The sequence below is a fragment of the Lindgomyces ingoldianus genome (assembly GCF_010093535.1).
Source record: "Lindgomyces ingoldianus strain ATCC 200398 unplaced genomic scaffold BDR25scaffold_7, whole genome shotgun sequence".
In the NCBI taxonomy this organism is placed as follows: Eukaryota; Fungi; Ascomycota; class Dothideomycetes; order Pleosporales; family Lindgomycetaceae; genus Lindgomyces; species Lindgomyces ingoldianus.
The window spans coordinates 1,348,250-1,364,122 of NW_022985168.1; the positions used below are offsets into that span (position 1 = coordinate 1,348,250).

Consider the following 15,873-nt stretch of genomic DNA (forward strand, 5'->3'; position numbering starts at 1 on the left):
TTGGCTGGCTGGCTGGCTGGCCAGCTGGCACCAGCGAAGTGGATCGCGCGTCGCTGTCTAGCCGTCGCTGAGCAGCTGGGGGAGAGTTGGAATCAATCATCCTTGGCGGGAAAGTGGGGTTGGCGTTGAAAATTTGAGACCCGGGCTTGGTGTTAATGAGAGCATGGGACATTGCTCGGGGACGGGGTTGAGAGAGAAGACAGTATACTGAAGAGTGTTACTTAAGGCTAGAATTAAAAGAAATAAGAGGATTCTCGTTACCTACCAAAACAAGAGTCACGCGGAATCGTAGTCTAGAAACACTCACCGCATCCTCCCATGAGATCATGGATAGGTAGGCTTACCAAAAAAAATACAGATTTTCTAAGGCGGAGGCGTTGACACGATCTAAAAATGGAAGTCATTGTATTACATTGTCACTGAGTACTATCTCGGGTGAAGTTTACCTTCCAAGCTGCCGACATTTCGTGATATAGTTGTTACCAACTTTGGTGGAAGGGGTACTGATTTATGGCCATAAGGCGGTCTTCGCAGTTTGAGGGGAATTGTGGAGATTCTGAGAGCACAGGGACGATGAGAAACCGAGTTAATTGCCCAAAGGAGGGTATCTGGGGGTGTGTATGATTAAGGGAGCGAACTAGGTAGCGTAGAACTATAGTACGCTGTAGGATTAGGGTATTGATGCTAGAAACATACATTATAAAATAAAGCTGAACATCAACCCTGGGCTATTTACAGTGGAAGATTTAAATAAAAAAAAACCCTAACGAGTGACCATCTATCCCAACCCAGAATTCTAGATGTGGCCAAAGTTTCATCCAAATACCACACATAATGCACCAAATCAAATATATGCAGACCCAAGTCGAAGTATTATTTACATCTCCATGCTCATAGGCAACCTCGCATCCGGATTCGTCAAGAACTCAGTCTCCATCTCTTTGCTATAGGGTGGATCATCCTTAGCCCTGAACATCGTGTTGGTCATCATCGATTTATGGAAGTGATGGTAAGCCTTGTCCTGCCTCCTCCGCACCTTCTGGAGGTAGGCGTCGTATGCATCCTTGCCTGCAGCAGCAAAAAGGTACTTGGGGTGAACGCCGATAGCCTGGGCGCCCTTCTGGCCGAATCCGAAGGAACTCACGATGAAAGCTTTGACTTCCTCACTGGTCTGGATCGTCTCGTTAGGGAAAGCGATATGGTCGAACTTCTCGAGAGCATTGTCGATATTGTCGGCGTTACGGTTACCGGGAATCATGCTAGAGTTCATGATCTGGAGGGCGCCGTTGAGCATCCAAGCAGCTGCAGCGCCCTTAGGGTGGCCTGTAAGATGCTTCTGGAAGACGGCCATGACCGGATTGCCCTTGGTCCTGCCAAGCTGGGACATCTGCTCTTGAATAACGCTACACTCATTGAGCTCATTCTTGACCGTTGAAGTGCCATGGAATGATGCAACCTGGATGTCATCAACAGTAAGACCCCAGGTAGCAAGGGCACCACGCATAGGTGAGATCTTAGAATCTCTCTTCCAGAATTCGTTTCCGTAGCTGTTAAGCACCTCTTGCCGTTGTTTTTGAGCTTCAGAGGCAATCGCCTCGACACGGTGTTGACGGTAGGCATCGATGTCAAAATTGACCTGGCCGGATTTGTAAGACGAGATTTCTTGTTGGAGGTAATCGAGCTCAGATTGCTGGTTTTCCTTGATCTGGTTCATACGGAGGTCGATTTGACGCTTGCGGTAGGTAATGTTCAGGAGCGGAGATTCAAAGCTACTCTTGGACGCGCCGCTGATATTGATGATGCCACGCCCAGGGGCAGGAAGAGACCTCCCTGCTTTGTCGCTAGCTGTGCGCGTCATTGCGATGACACCATGGATGGGAAGACCCATCTCAAGCGCAAGTTTCGCGTTTGTGAGCAGTTGGATGCCACAACCCTCCGACTCCACGAACCCACTTCGAGTAGTGGTCGCAGGACGAGACATTTCCTGGGGAGTCCTGCCACGTGCAAAGTCCTCATCGGTGTTGTTGGTTGCTTTCATGTTAGCGAACTCATAAGCAACGTCTTTAGCAAGGTAGTCGTATCCGCCAACAACCACAGCCTTAGCCTTTCCGCTAGAGATAACTTCGTAGCCGACGTCAAGTGACTCGAGAGCAGTTGCGCAGGCACCAACGGGGGTGATGTTTGGTCCACAGGACGATAGCAGTAACATGTTAATCCACGCACTGCCAGTGTTGATGAAAGACTCTGCCAGAACGTCGTTCTGAACCGCTTTGTCCATGAATCTCTCCTTATAGATTCCTTGCAGCGATGCAGCTCCTCCGAAACCAGAGCCCACACATACACCAAGTTGAGAAACATGAATGTACTTGTAGAACTCATAGGGATCTGTCACGCCGGCAGATAGCATTGCTTCGGCTGTGCAAACCAATGCATACAGTGTCGCAGGATCAACCTGGTTTATAATGTCGTCCGTAATACCATATGTTTTGGCACACCAGCCGGTAGGGACTTGGCCGCCGACGGTGCGATCAAAAACTAACGACTTCGGTACCATCAACCGAGCTCCCTTGTGGAGAGTGACCATGCAGCTTTCCGATCCAGAGATGGGCTTGATGGTAACCTTGCTACCATTTTCACGGAGCAGGTCAGCTGCACTTTCCTTCGAAACTTCGAAAGGAGCGAAGTCGTGTTGGAGGTCGATCTCGTGAAGCACCTGCCGGGCAGCTGGGTCGGGTCCATCGAGGGTCCGAGCATCGAGAATGCGGATGCCGCTGTGCTTGAGAATGTGATCCTCATACTTTTGTTTGATCTCGCAATCGGTGATTGGCTTCTTTGTGTCCTTCTCGATCCAGCCGCTGTATGGAAGGCCTTCGGTGCTCTGATACTCAATGAGTCCCATCATCCAGGCCATCTCGATGAAGCCTTCTAACGAAAATTGACCCTGGGATTCCATTTGCCATCGAGTGCGGGAGCTTCCGTGAGGACCGACTTCGCCGAATCCGACAACAACAACGACCTTCTCAAGGTCAATCATCCCTTCAAGTGCGGAGAGCTCCTGAACTTCAGAAGTATAGTTCGGAAGATTAGGGAAGTCAAACTTGATGTTGGCCCTCTTCTTGAAGGGGTTGGCGAACTGCTTGGTGGGGGAGAGCGGTCCATTGCCGGGCTTATCAAATTCAGCTCTCTGCTCCTTAACCAATGCCCGGCGGCTAGAGCTAATATCAGCAATTTCCTTCCGTATTGTTGCAACCTCATCCTTTAGGTTCGGGAAAGTGCTCATTCCGCCACTTAGATCAGCCATGAGTGGTTCAGTCTGTGTAACTTCGAGCAACGGTGAGGCCATCAGACTCATGATGTTCAGAGCCATTTCATCTTGCGAAAAGGTCTTAACACCTAAAGCCTCCACGCCCTCAGCGACCATATCGTTGTCATTCATCAAACTGGTACCTCGAGTCCAACCAATGATTGCACCACAGATAGACAGATACTCAGACCAGTCCTCAGTGTACCATTTGTTTAAGAGACCCTCTAGACCCAGTTTCGATTCGGAGTAGAGGCCATCTCCTCCAAAAATACCGTGGTTAGGAGACAAAGGCAGAAGGACCTGCGCTGGTCGGGTCGTGATGCGATGGCTCTCTTTGGCCTTCTTGATGGCTCCAAGAAGACGAAGAGTGTTCGTGAGCATCACGCGATGAGCAAGTTCAGACTTTGGTCCAAGCTCAACACCATTAGCAGTCTCAGAAATGGCTGCAAACGGTATGACGTGATCTAGATCCCACTCACACTCACCAAGGCTGTAGATGTACTGGATAAGAGCCTCAGTATCTTGTTGGCTACCCTGGTTATATGGCACAACCATCAAACTAGATCCCTTGGAACCGAACTTGGAAAATATGTGCTGGTAGAACTTGGTGGCTCGGGAGTACGAGCTCGTTGTGACCATGACCTTGGCACCTCCTGAGAGTAGCCCCTGCACAATCTTGGCCCCAATGGATCCCTTTCCAGCACCCGTAACGAGCACATTCTTGCCTTGAAATGCTAGGCCGGATGATATCGAACGATTGAGGATGTTTGCATATTCGGCGGTCAAATGCTTAGATTCCTTCCACGCTCCGCCGGATTTCTGCTGGATCTGGGGGTAGTAGGAAGTCCGCACACCAACACCGTCCGGAAGGGAGGCAAGGTCGGAGTCGGAAGAGTTGCTAGGAGTCATGATGGGGGTCAAAGATGGCGTCATGGCGGGTGTAGGAGGCAAGAGCCCGAGACCAAATGGGCCAGGAATAGAACCGTGGTCTTTAGTGTTCTTAGCAACAATCGCAGCTTCGAAAGCCTTTGACTCAGCGGTTGGGTTGTGAGTACGAGGGCGAGCGCAGGTTGCTTCAACAAAGTTGATGGATCCGTTAGCATCAATGGTTGTGTGCGGCGCAGTGATCTTGCTCGATGCGACATATGTTGGTGCTTGTAACAAGGCCGCTTTGCAGTCCACTAACAGGTCCTCAAACCAGAGCTCGACAGCAATCGACCGCGCATGCTGCTTCTTCATATCATCTAGCATATGAGATAGCACATTGATTAGCCGCTTGCTGGTGCGATTAAGCAGCGCATGTCGACGTCGTCCAACCTCCTCGGATTCAAGGCGGAGGTAACCTTGGCGCACACCATGGTAAATCTTGAAAAGATCCTGCAAGGCCCAGTTCCAGAATGAGTCATATACTCGAGCTTTCCGTTTATCGAAGTACGGCTTGATGCCGTTCGCATATTCGTTTCCATGCTCCAAGTTCCACAGGTCAAGTTCGTTCTGCAGGTTCTGCATGTCACTTCGGAGCTGTGCGACTTCTTCGGCATCACCATTCTTCTCACCAAGATGCCTTGCATAGGCTTCATAAACCTCACGGTGGAAGTCGTTGGAGCGCTTGTTCAGCGAGTCAAGAGCCTTGGGGTCGATGGCAACAGCCGCGGAAGATGTACCAGGAACACCAGTTGCAGTCTTTTGGATCTGAACCCCGGTCACCGCGATGTATCCCTGGACGGTGTTTGACCAGAACTCTTTCGCCTCGCCTTCGGAGCCTAAACGAGCTGTCGGTGGGCTCTGGAGAGCGACGAGGAAAATGGCGTCCTGACGGCCAGCGGCGAATCCATAGTCGCCCTCGAGAATTTCGCGGGCTTTCGTCTGGTTGAACCCTCCAGGCATCTTGGAGGCGAAGAACTTGTCGACAAGCGACTTCGTGCGCTTGCCCAACGCACCCGTGAATGTCTTCTGGAGAATTGAGGCCAGGTCATTCAGCGGCAGCTCCTCAACTCCGTCCGGCGTCGACCCGAACTCAGTGTCCAGGTCTCCGGTGATCTCATTCTGCAAGGTTGACCTTCCTGTTCCCAAGTCAGTGTTCGATGTCGCGGCTCCCATCGTCGCGGAGCAAACTCACCTCCTGAAAGGGTCTTGACGGAGCTGTCAAATGCGACATCCTTCGCGGGCTTCTTTAGCGCGAGGGACACGATAGTTCTTATAATATCCACTGCCGCAATAGGCGTGTCTTCCACCGGACACACAGTGACGGGTGTAGCACTTGATGCTGGCGGGGACGTCGCAACGATTGGCTGTTGAGTCTCGGCCGTGGGGGGTGCGGGGCTGGGGCTTGTCGCTACTGCCTTCTGTGCCCCGCTTGGATTATTCTCCTTTACCTGGCCAACAAAATAGATGTCGTCCTTGTTCTTCTTCAGCGATAGGAAATCACGAGAAATCGAGTTCGCCGTGTCGAAAGGGCGGTACACGAGGTCGCGTGTCCGCTTCATCATGTTCGTCAGTGTCTCCGCCGGGCCGATCTCAACCGTCTTGCGGGTCTGAAATTCAGAGAGCAACAGATCCTGTGTCTCCGTCCATCTAACTGGCGAACAGAACTGGTGTCTGTGACGTGTTAGTGCCAGACGCCCTTCAAGCAAGAGCAAGGAAGACGAACGCAAGAAGCTCGATGAGCAAAGTGTGGCAAAGCTCTTGACGCCTTGTTATGCTTTCGTAGGTGTTCATAGTTGCAATCAAGCGAGCCTAGGCTCGAATGCTGAGAGAAAAGCTGAAGGAAAAACAGGGATGCAAGAGATGAGCAAGTATGCACAGAAGGAAAGACTGAATCTGAGGAAGTATCGAACGATTGACTGCTGATCGCGGAGGTTTCTGGTTTGTGAGAGCCGGGCATCTGGGGAAGATATGTATCTATCCAGCATCTTGTCTTGGGTAGTCCAGGTACCAGTCTACCAAATTTGGTGGTTTTCGATCACGCTAACCGAGTCGGGAAGCGAATCCACTCCGCCCCAACAGTCCGCTGGCTAGTCCGCTGGCTGCTGACGCCTTACCAAGGCTCCGCTCAAAGCGTCCTCTTACCTTTTTGGTGGCTATTCCAGGGTATGCTGAGTGAGATGTGAAACGCATCAGCCTCCCTTAAGGTCATAATTAGGGAGCACGGAGCTTCCGACGGAAGGGAATTTACCACCATTACAGGTACGTGCATGCTCTTCTCAGCCCAGCCCATACCATCCCCACGTGGCAATGTGACAAGCACTACCAGGGGTTTGCAAAGTACCTGGTCGAGGCTCCGGGGCCTTCTGTAGAGCTCAAACACACTATGACCTGTGCTCCAATGCGAAGCATTCCGCCATCCATTATGTTGGCCTGCCCAGTCCGCCGCAACGGATTTGACAGGACACTGACGTGAAACCTCAGACTTCACAGTACTACAGCCGAGTATTCGCCTTAGCCTCCTGATCTAACCCCTCCTTGACCTATGGGCAGCTGAGTCGGCCAATTTACCAATAAGAGTTATTTTAGAGCCCAGTTGACTTTCGGAGTGGCCTGTGGCAGGCCTTTTTTTAGAAACACCGCAGCTTCACACCATTCAGCACTGGGCTACCGCTTGTTCGGACGCTGATACCTCCACCACAGGAGATTGCTGCTGGAAGTGAAATCTGGACACCAAGTCAACCGCAGTCCATGCTTCTATGTTCGGTTGCTGGACTATGATGTGATCTTGGTAGTACCCCTTTTGATTACTGCCTGAAGGTGGAGTGATCAGACGGCACCAGAGCGTGGCTTGTTCAGGCAGTAACAGGGCCCCGAACGTGGTTGAGTTCAAGCGAGGATTGTATATATTGGTGCGGCTAGAGAAAATTCTCCATTATCACCATCGCCTTCCTTACAGTTCTTTCTTCTGAGTTCATCTTTTCTCCTTATCTGTTCTATCGTATTCATTCCCACAATGTCGAGCTCATTCGAGGTCATTCCTCCTTCGGTTCCAGCCCTTGGTTCGAGCCGAAACATATTTGCCTTAGCTAAGAGCATTGCTTCTCAGCGAAGTGTCGCCCTTGCCTCTTCATGCCTTATATTAGGTCTCTCGCTATACTTCATCTGCAACTTCATATATAATATCTACTTCCATCCTTACGCCAAGTACCCTGGCCCGTTCTTGGCCAAGTTCACAGATCTCTACTCTGGTTACCATGCTTGGAAGGGTGATATTCACCTCGACATGTGGAGATGTCACCAGAAGTATGGTGACAAAGTTCGATATGCACCGAACCGCTTAAACGTGAACACTGTTACCGGTCTCAAGAGCGAGTTGCATCATTCTCACGAGTTGGGCCTTCTACTAACGATGGCATAGATATCTACAGCCAGGGCAAACCTTACCTCAAAAGCAAGAACTACTCGGCTATGGTTCACCAGGCTACGAACACCCTTACTGTTCGTGATAGGAAAGACCACGGCCGCCGAAGGCGGGTCATCCAACAGGGCTTGTCCGACGCAACCCTTCGAGCCTTCGAGCCCTACATGTACGAGATCATCAACCGTTTCTGTGACCGCGTCATCCAAACCGTAGAAGAGGAGAACACTGCCAAGGCCAATGGCGAGTCTACCGAAACCTTCAAGGACCAGAACTGGAAGAACCCAAGGAACATGTCGGAGTGGTGCAACTACCTCGCATTCGACCTCATGGCATCCTTTATCTTCTCCGGAAAGTACAACATGCTCGAAAAAGAACAGTACCGATATGTTGTTCAGGTCATCGAGGCCTCGAACATTCGCGTGGCTTCCATTCTTCAAGCTCCCATCCTAAAGATGTTCCGTATGGATAAGCTTCTCTTCCCTCAAGCCATTGTCGCTCGCAACGTTTTCCTCCGTTTCGTAGGCAAGCTTCTCCGTGATACTAAAAAGAACGACCGTACTCAGCGTAAAGATCTTTTTGAGATGCTTTCCCACGCAAAGGACCCGGAATCTGGGAAGGGATTCACTCCAGAGGAAATCATTGCTGAGAGTACAACACTCGTCGTTGCTGGTGCTGACACCTCTGCCACTGCTATGGCCGCAATCTTCTTTTACCTTAGCCGTAACCCAGATGCCTACGCCCGCGCCTCAGCTGAAGTTCGATCTACATTCAACAGCCTCGAGGAAATCCAGGGTGGTTCCAAGCTCAACAGCTGTCGCTACCTTCGCGCTTGCATTGATGAGGCTATGCGCATGTCACCATCTGTCGGACAAGCCCTCTCTCGAGAAGTGCCAGCTGGTGGCGCGATTGTCGATGGCGACTTTATTCCTGGAGGCTGTGACGTGGGTGTCCCAATCTATAGTATTCACCACAAAGAGGACTACTACCCGGATCCGTTCAACTACAACCCTGACCGATGGCTTGTCGAGAAAGATTCATCACAACAGGTCATGGATCAATACGCTGCATACAATCCTTTCTCAGTCGGTCCAAGAAGCTGCATGGGCAAGGGTGTGGCGCTCGTCGAGATGATGGCGACGTTCGCTGTGGTGCTCTACAGGCTAGACTTCAAAATGGCTGCAGCTGACGTTGCTGGTGGCCGACCTGGAAAGGAGTTTGGCAGGCACCGATCAGATGAGTTCCAGTTGAGGGATCACATCACATCGGCCAAGGAGGGCCCAATGCTGCGGTTCCGCCCACGCATTAGTGCATAAGCGAAGAGTTTTTTTTTGGTTGTCGGGTCTCGATTCTTGTGTACATCTATATCTCCAACATGGATTCTTTTTTTTAGCATTTCACATAGAGCATCTTCTATCTAGTTCCAGTAAAAATTTCAATTGTTGATATTTATTTTGGCCCTGATTGCGAGAGTACGGTGTGGATCGTTCGGGTGCGAAAATTTGTTACATTCCTAGCATAGCAGCCGCTGCTAGAAGAGAACCAATCGCCAGAATCGCCGTTATTTTGATGCAAGGCATGCAAGACAGAGTTCATAGTCGACTATAGATACGTGGAAGCATTTATTTTAGGTAAATAACCTCATATGCTCATTAGAACTTGTCTCATGAATGTGCTCCACGCTTCTCTCGAAGTCGCCGCGCAGGTGCTGTATTGCGAAATACGCAATTCACAATCGCCTGCTATTTTAGGAGAATGTGATCACAGCATTGCGATCAAATTTCGCGTTTCGGAGGCCTTCAGTTTCACGTCTCTCAACGCCAACTCCTATTTCCGTATAGGGAGGCATTTTTGTTCGCGTTAGCATTTTTTTCAGAATTCTTACGTGCATCGACTGTCTGTCAGGCTGGATAGGATTCGAGGCTAAACAACGTCCCTGGTGGTCGCGGCCCTGGGAGCACCCCTGCCTGCCCCTCACACCAGCAGGTGGTAATTAGCACAGTGCTGAACGTACGCCACATTTATCAATCATGCTCCCTTTCCGGCAGGCGATTTGAATTCCATTCTTAGCGCACAGACTTCCGCTGTCAGCGAGCGGAAAGCTTGGCTTCCGTAGTCGTGTCCGCAGTTCTTGTGGCGCTGACAGGGGTGGGCACAGCGCTAGGAACTTCCACCTGCTCACAGAATGTAAGCTCAACATCCTTCCAAAAATACCCTAACCTGAGCCTCAACCTCATCTCCACTAGATCTGAGCAACTACACTAACCCGAAATCGGTAGATCCGTGGCTCATTCTCTCGTCGGTGCCCGGTTCAACCATTTCTATCAGTGCTGTCCAAATTCGTTGTCAAAGCGCGGTGGTCTCTGTCAGCCGTGCTCGAACTCCTCCAATCCTATGATGCAGCCAGCGCCATATGTAATATGCTTATTTTGTCCCGGCGACTTCGTGGATGACTGCTGCGCACTGTACACGTTCCTTAGGCTACTGCACAGCATGTTGGCTTAGGGCCTGCCGGTCCTTTCGGGGTCCAGTCTCAGGGTCATATTGTGTGCAAGGCAGGCAGCTGCCATATGAAATGCAACATTGAGATCTAGGTTGTGTTTCGTCTCCTTTCCGCTCTTTTCTCGTCCTGTGTGCTCTAAGAATTCGGTCTTCAACTTAGAGTTACGTGAAGATGCGCTCGTTCAATAGTTGCACGATTGATACCCAGAAGGGCTTTGGGCCTTCCAACAAACATTGCTATGGCGGATTTGATTTCACTTTATATTTTGAAGAAGCTTTCCTATCCATAGTACCATTCACTATCATTCTTCCTGTTCTCATCTTCCGGTTATATCGATTGCACCAAGCACCCATCGTCGTTGGTGGAGCAAGATGGCATCTAGCCAAACAGGTGAGTGCTAAGAAGTCTCTCAAGTGAATGCCTATGTTTACAATACTTCTTGCAGGCCTGTTACATCCTCTATGGAGCACTTCAAGTCCTTTCCTTAGGCGCCATCGTTATGCCCGATACCGTCAAAACACACGCGACGGTCGCCGCCGTGGTCATCGATCTCCTAGCTACATTCACTTTAGCAGTGGTGTCTAATTTTGAGCATTACCGAAACCCTCGACCGTCCTCTCCTATCGGCGTCTTCCTTACCGTCACATTCTTTTTCAACATTGCTCGGATCAGAACACTGTTTGCGACCCATGAGGCCCAGCCACTAGGGTCCATGTTGCTAGTCGCTACACTCGTCAAATTTGCCCTTCTCTGTCTTGAGCTCAAGGAGAAACGGGAAATATTGCTCGATGAAAAAGATTTCCGAGCCCCCGAGTCAACGGCGAATTTCTTCAATCGTCTTGTCTTCTTCTGGCTGAACCCATTGCTACTTAAGGGATATTCAAAGCCCATTCAAGAGCACGATTTATTTGAGGTCCAGAGCCAGATTGTTGGAGAAAAGGAGCTGCTTGCGTTGGCTGAGAGGTGGGAGAAATATCCTTTCAAGACCCGGCCCAACAGTTTGTTCAAGCTCGCTTTCAAGCACCACGGACGAAGCTTTGCTTCCGTAATCCTTCCCCGATTATGCTACACTGGATTCAACTTTAGCCAGCCATTCCTTCTTCAGCGAGTGCTTAGCTACCTGCAGAAGGACGACTATTCAAACCGCAAATCTGTCGGCTATGGTCTTATCGCTGCCTACATTCTAGTTTACGTTGGCTTCGCCATAACTGGTGCATTACATCAGCACCGAAACTACCGCAGTGTTGCTAAGCTCCGAGGCTCCCTCATTGGGGTCATCTACAAAACTACACTAACCATGAGCTCCTCCGCTTTGACAGAATCTGAGGCTGTAACCCTAATGAATGCGGATGTTGAGCGTATCACTGTTGGTCTTCGACAGTCTCAAGAGTTGTGGGCCAGTTTCTATGAGATTGCTCTGTCTGTGTACTTGTTGTACAGGCAGATCAGCTGGGCGGCACTGACGCCGCTTGGAGTAATTCTACTCTGCACTGGCGCAGCGATCGGAGCTTCCCCAAAGCTTGCATCATCGCAAAAGACCTGGCTTGATCGTATCCAGGCTCGTGTTGACGCAACTGCTTCAATGTTGGGGTCAATCAAGGCAGTCAAGATGACGGGTCTCACGGCAGACCTAGGAACTCGGATACACAATCTCCGCGAAACTGAGATTTCGACCGCCAGGACATTCCGTGGCATGTTGGTCAAGATCACTACCTTTTGTAAGACTGAGCCTGCATCATCTATGGGTTAGGCTAATCTTGTATCCAGCTTTCGCGAGCACATCAATAAGTCCTGTAGTGGCTCTTGGAACCTACATAATGATGGCAAAGTACCAAGGATATCCTGATCTGACATTGGAGAGAGCGCTTACCTCACTGGTTTTAATGAACCTCCTCCTTGAGCCAGTGGCGTTCTTCATCACCGCTTTATCTGGGCTCATCACAACTATGAGCTGCTTTGAGAGGATTCGCCAATACCTTAATACCGAGGGAAGGATGGAGCCATCGCTATATAGACCACGAACATCATTCAGACCCGGGCCGCAGGCTGATTCCACCGTCAGCTTATCAAAAGAGGATCACCTCGCTGACATTCCCGAAGACACCCCTCTGAGCACGCCACACCCAATCAGCAAGCAACAAGGCATATTTGAGGACATCGAGATAGGAGACGATGCGACACTTGCTTCTCTGAATGTAAGACGCGATTGCATCGTTGCGGAAAACGCTAGCTGTGGATGGGATGCGGAGAAGACACCGACGCTCATGAATTTGAACTTCAACATCAAAGAGGGGAGTCTGACTATGATTGTTGGTCCTGTCAGCAGTGGAAAGTCGACTCTGCTTAAGGCCATATTGGGGGAGATGCCGATCTCAAAAGGGCTGCAACGATCATTTTATACCGAGGTCTCTTACTGTAGCCAGAGCCCGTGGCTTGTGAATGGGACTTTGAAGGATAATATCATTCACGGGTCGGATTTTGATCCAGTTTGGTATGATACTGTCATCAAAGCCTGCGATCTTGAGACAGATATCGGCAACATGTCCCTTGGAGACGAGACCGTTGTTGGTAGTAAAGGCCTCAGTCTGTCTGGTGGACAACAGCAACGAGTAGTAAGTTTATTTCTCCTTAAAAATTGGGTTTCGCACCTAACCTGCGATATCAGGCACTAGCTCGCGCGGTTTATTTTCGCAGAAGTATCGTTCTCATTGACGATGTCATGAGCGGTTTAGATGCATCAACCGAGGAGCATGTTTTCGAATCCATTCTCGGTGACCACGGCCTTTTGCGTGGTACTGACACAACTGTCATATATGTTACCAACGCTGTCCATCGACTCTCACAGGCGGACCATGTCATCGCCCTTGGCTCCGACGGAACCATTACTGAACAGGGTGCATTCGAGGACCTATACCAGCAAGATGGCTACATCGGCAATCTATCTTACAGCGGACGCTCGATCTACAAACAAGACGAACCCAAGCAAACGATCCAGGGCTTCAAGCAATCTTTGATTCACCGGAGAGAAACGGAGAAGGTTGAAGAGGAGAGCGCAGCTGGAGATCTCACCATCTATGCATACTATATTCGAACATTTGGATGGGGCCGATGGTTCATCTTCTGCTTCTTCTGTGCCCTTTACGGATTTGGAACAGCCTTTCCTAATGTATGGGTCAAATGGTGGGCCGGATACAACCAAGAGCATCCCAACACCAAGATTGTGTACTACCTTGTCCTTTACACATTCTTCGCTCTACTAGGTCTTGGTTCGCTCGTCGTTGCTTGCTGGACACTGATCATGACCATGACTCCGCACGCCGGCTGGAAATTGCACCAACGTCTCCTCACTACCGTCCTCAATGCCCCAATGTCTTTTTTCGCTTCTACAGATACAGGTATCACTACCAACCGTTTCAGTCAAGACCTAGAACTCATCGACATGGAGCTTCCTGTCGCGCTGATTCGAACCGCGATGATGTTCTTTGTCCTTTTCGCTCAGCTTCTCGTCATCCTAGCATCAGCGAAATACGTCGGCATTGCCCTGCCATTCACCGTTGTAGTCATTTACGTACTTCAAGTGTACTACTTAAGGACGTCCCGGCGCCTCCGTATCTTAGACATTGAGACCAAAGCTTATCTTGGTACTCAGTTTTTGGAGCTTTTGAGTGGTCTTGTCACGATCCGCGCTTTCCAGTGGGAATATCAGCATCTCTCGCGCTTCCTCGATGTGTTGAAGAAAGCCCAGCGACCATTCTATCTCCTCTACTGCATCCAACGATGGCTCAACATGGTCTTGGATCTCATTGTTGGCACCATTGCTATCATGCTCGTTACTATCGCAGTCAAGACCAAGGGAAGCGTTGATCCTGGCATGACTGGCTTGGCTCTTGTGAACTTGGTTGGTTTCAGTCAGATGCTAAAGCAGCTCATCACCAACTGGACATTGCTCGAAACCTCCATGGGAGCCTTGTCCCGAATCCGAAGCTTCGAGTCAGATGTCGAGTCAGAGAATCTACCCGGCGAGGATCACGTTGCGCCAGATCATTGGCCTAAATTTGGAGGCATCGAATTCCGAGAAGTCACCGCATCTCACAAGAAGGCTAACAGGCCTACTCTTGACAACCTTAGCTTTGCAATCCCGCCGGGTACTAAACTTGGTCTCTGTGGTCGAAGCGGCAGTGGAAAGAGCAGCCTCATCGCAGCCCTGCTCCGACTTATGGATATCCAAAGTGGAAGCATTATCATCGACGGAATCGATATCGCGACTCTGCCTAGACAGACCGTTCGGAGCCGCCTCATAGCACTTCCACAAGACCCATACGTTCTCGCTGGCACAGTCCGCGAGAACGTTGACCCCCTTAATTCTGTATCGGATGAAGAAATCACCGCAGCGCTAACCAGGGTCCAACTAACTCACCTTCTCGAAGGCGAAAACGGTGGTCTAAACACCAAATTAACAACCGACATGCTCTCCCACGGACAATGCCAACTCCTCTGTCTCGCACGAGCAATGGTTCGCAAGAGCTCAATCCTGATCCTCGATGAAGCAACTGCTAGCGTCGATGTCCACACTGATGCCTTGATGCAGGATATCATCCGGTCCGAGTTCAAGAATCACACAATCATCGCTGCTGCACATCGTCTCGATACTATTGTCGATTTTGATGCAGTGCTGATGCTCGATGCAGGAAAAGTTGTCGAGACAGATGTCCCTGCGAACTTACTTGAACGTGATTCTGCGTTCAAGGAGCTATATCAGATCCAAAAGGGAGAGAGTCAGCCTTGGCATGTGTCGACGTTAAGTTTATTGAATGATACGAGCGATCGGATATCATTAATGAGCCACGACGTCATATAAACCAATGCTCGCTCAATTGAGTTTAGGTTGGTGAAGCAGGCTCATCTATAAATAGAGCACAAGGAGGAGTTTTCATTTGTTTATGACTTCATTTCATTTCTTTCATTGCATTTTTGAGCAAAGGAGTTTTGAGTGGATTGAGAAGACAACATACCCACTATCATTTTGGTCTTCTACTTATCATATTCGGCTTCCACGTGTAATCACAAATGTTTAGACTTACTGCTACTTGTACAACATTACCTTTGAAAGAACAAACTTCTTTGTATATATTGAACCCGACTTTCCTGATACGTAGATCATTTCGATTGCTTGGTTTTATGTGATGTTGGTAAAGTTTACAGGTTCTTCAAAAAGGTACTAGTTTGTTCTTGTATATGATAATTGGCTTTCCCGGAAGCATATAATCTATACTATAGGCCTTGAGTGTGTTTTCAACTGGAAGGTTGCTCAGTTCTATATACCATGAACCTGCACCAAATCATCCAAACCATCAATCACACCCACTACAACGCCTAACTACTTAACCAAGGCGTATATATTAAGGTAGATCCTACATTTACCATAACGAAATTCTCTGCAAGCTTCGCCTTGCTCCCCTTGCCAAGCTCTCACTACCGACAGATGTCAAAAGTGCTGGGTAAGTTCCATCCTTTGCACGAAGCGCTGACCTCCTTCCCTCTACGCTACATCCATGCGCTTCCAACATGGCGATAGAAAAATCCCAAGAACCCGGATCTGAATAACTGGGATTCACGGTTGTCTTAGTGGCATCAGCATCAGCAACTAAGTCGCATCTACGAGAGCCCCAATTCTGGAACTGGCCTGAGACCTGCGATACAAATACAGGTGTTACCCTGCGA

At 49.7% G+C, this 15,873-nt stretch overlaps 3 protein-coding genes across 3 annotated transcripts; 2 read left to right on the top strand and 1 right to left on the bottom strand.

Moving 5' to 3' along the window:
* Positions 1–877: 877 nt before the first annotated feature.
* BDR25DRAFT_215519 (uncharacterized protein) lies at positions 878–5,790 on the bottom strand (the record flags this gene model as incomplete). Its single annotated transcript, XM_033684844.1, has 2 exons — positions 878–5,363; positions 5,420–5,790. 2 exons carry the CDS (start codon positions 5,788–5,790, stop codon positions 878–880), a joined length of 4,857 nt encoding a protein of 1,618 aa, XP_033551159.1.
* Positions 5,791–7,244: 1,454 nt separating this feature from the next.
* On the top strand, positions 7,245–8,965 carry BDR25DRAFT_385817 (cytochrome P450; the record flags this gene model as incomplete). The annotated part of the gene is made up of 2 exons (XM_033697961.1): positions 7,245–7,290; positions 7,650–8,965. The coding sequence occupies 2 exons, from the start codon at positions 7,245–7,247 to the stop codon at positions 8,963–8,965; spliced, it is 1,362 nt and encodes a 453-aa protein (XP_033551160.1).
* Positions 8,966–10,335: 1,370 nt separating this feature from the next.
* BDR25DRAFT_385833 (P-loop containing nucleoside triphosphate hydrolase protein) lies at positions 10,336–15,157 on the top strand. The gene is made up of 4 exons (XM_033697962.1): positions 10,336–11,150; positions 11,262–11,870; positions 11,920–12,764; positions 12,818–15,157. Exons 1-4 carry the CDS (start codon positions 10,652–10,654, stop codon positions 15,008–15,010), a joined length of 4,146 nt encoding a protein of 1,381 aa, XP_033551161.1. The 5' UTR covers positions 10,336–10,651; the 3' UTR covers positions 15,011–15,157.
* The last annotated feature ends 716 nt before the right edge of the window (positions 15,158–15,873 follow it).

Coding starts and splice junctions, on each gene's coding strand:
- BDR25DRAFT_385833 (XM_033697962.1), top strand. CDS start 10,652: ATGCCCGATACCGTCAAAACACACGCGACGGTCGCCGCCGTGGTCATC. Junction 11,871..11,919: donor GGTCAAGATCACTACCTTTT/GTAAGACTGAGC, acceptor TCTTGTATCCAG/CTTTCGCGAGCACATCAATA. Junction 12,765..12,817: donor GTGGACAACAGCAACGAGTA/GTAAGTTTATTT, acceptor CTGCGATATCAG/GCACTAGCTCGCGCGGTTTA.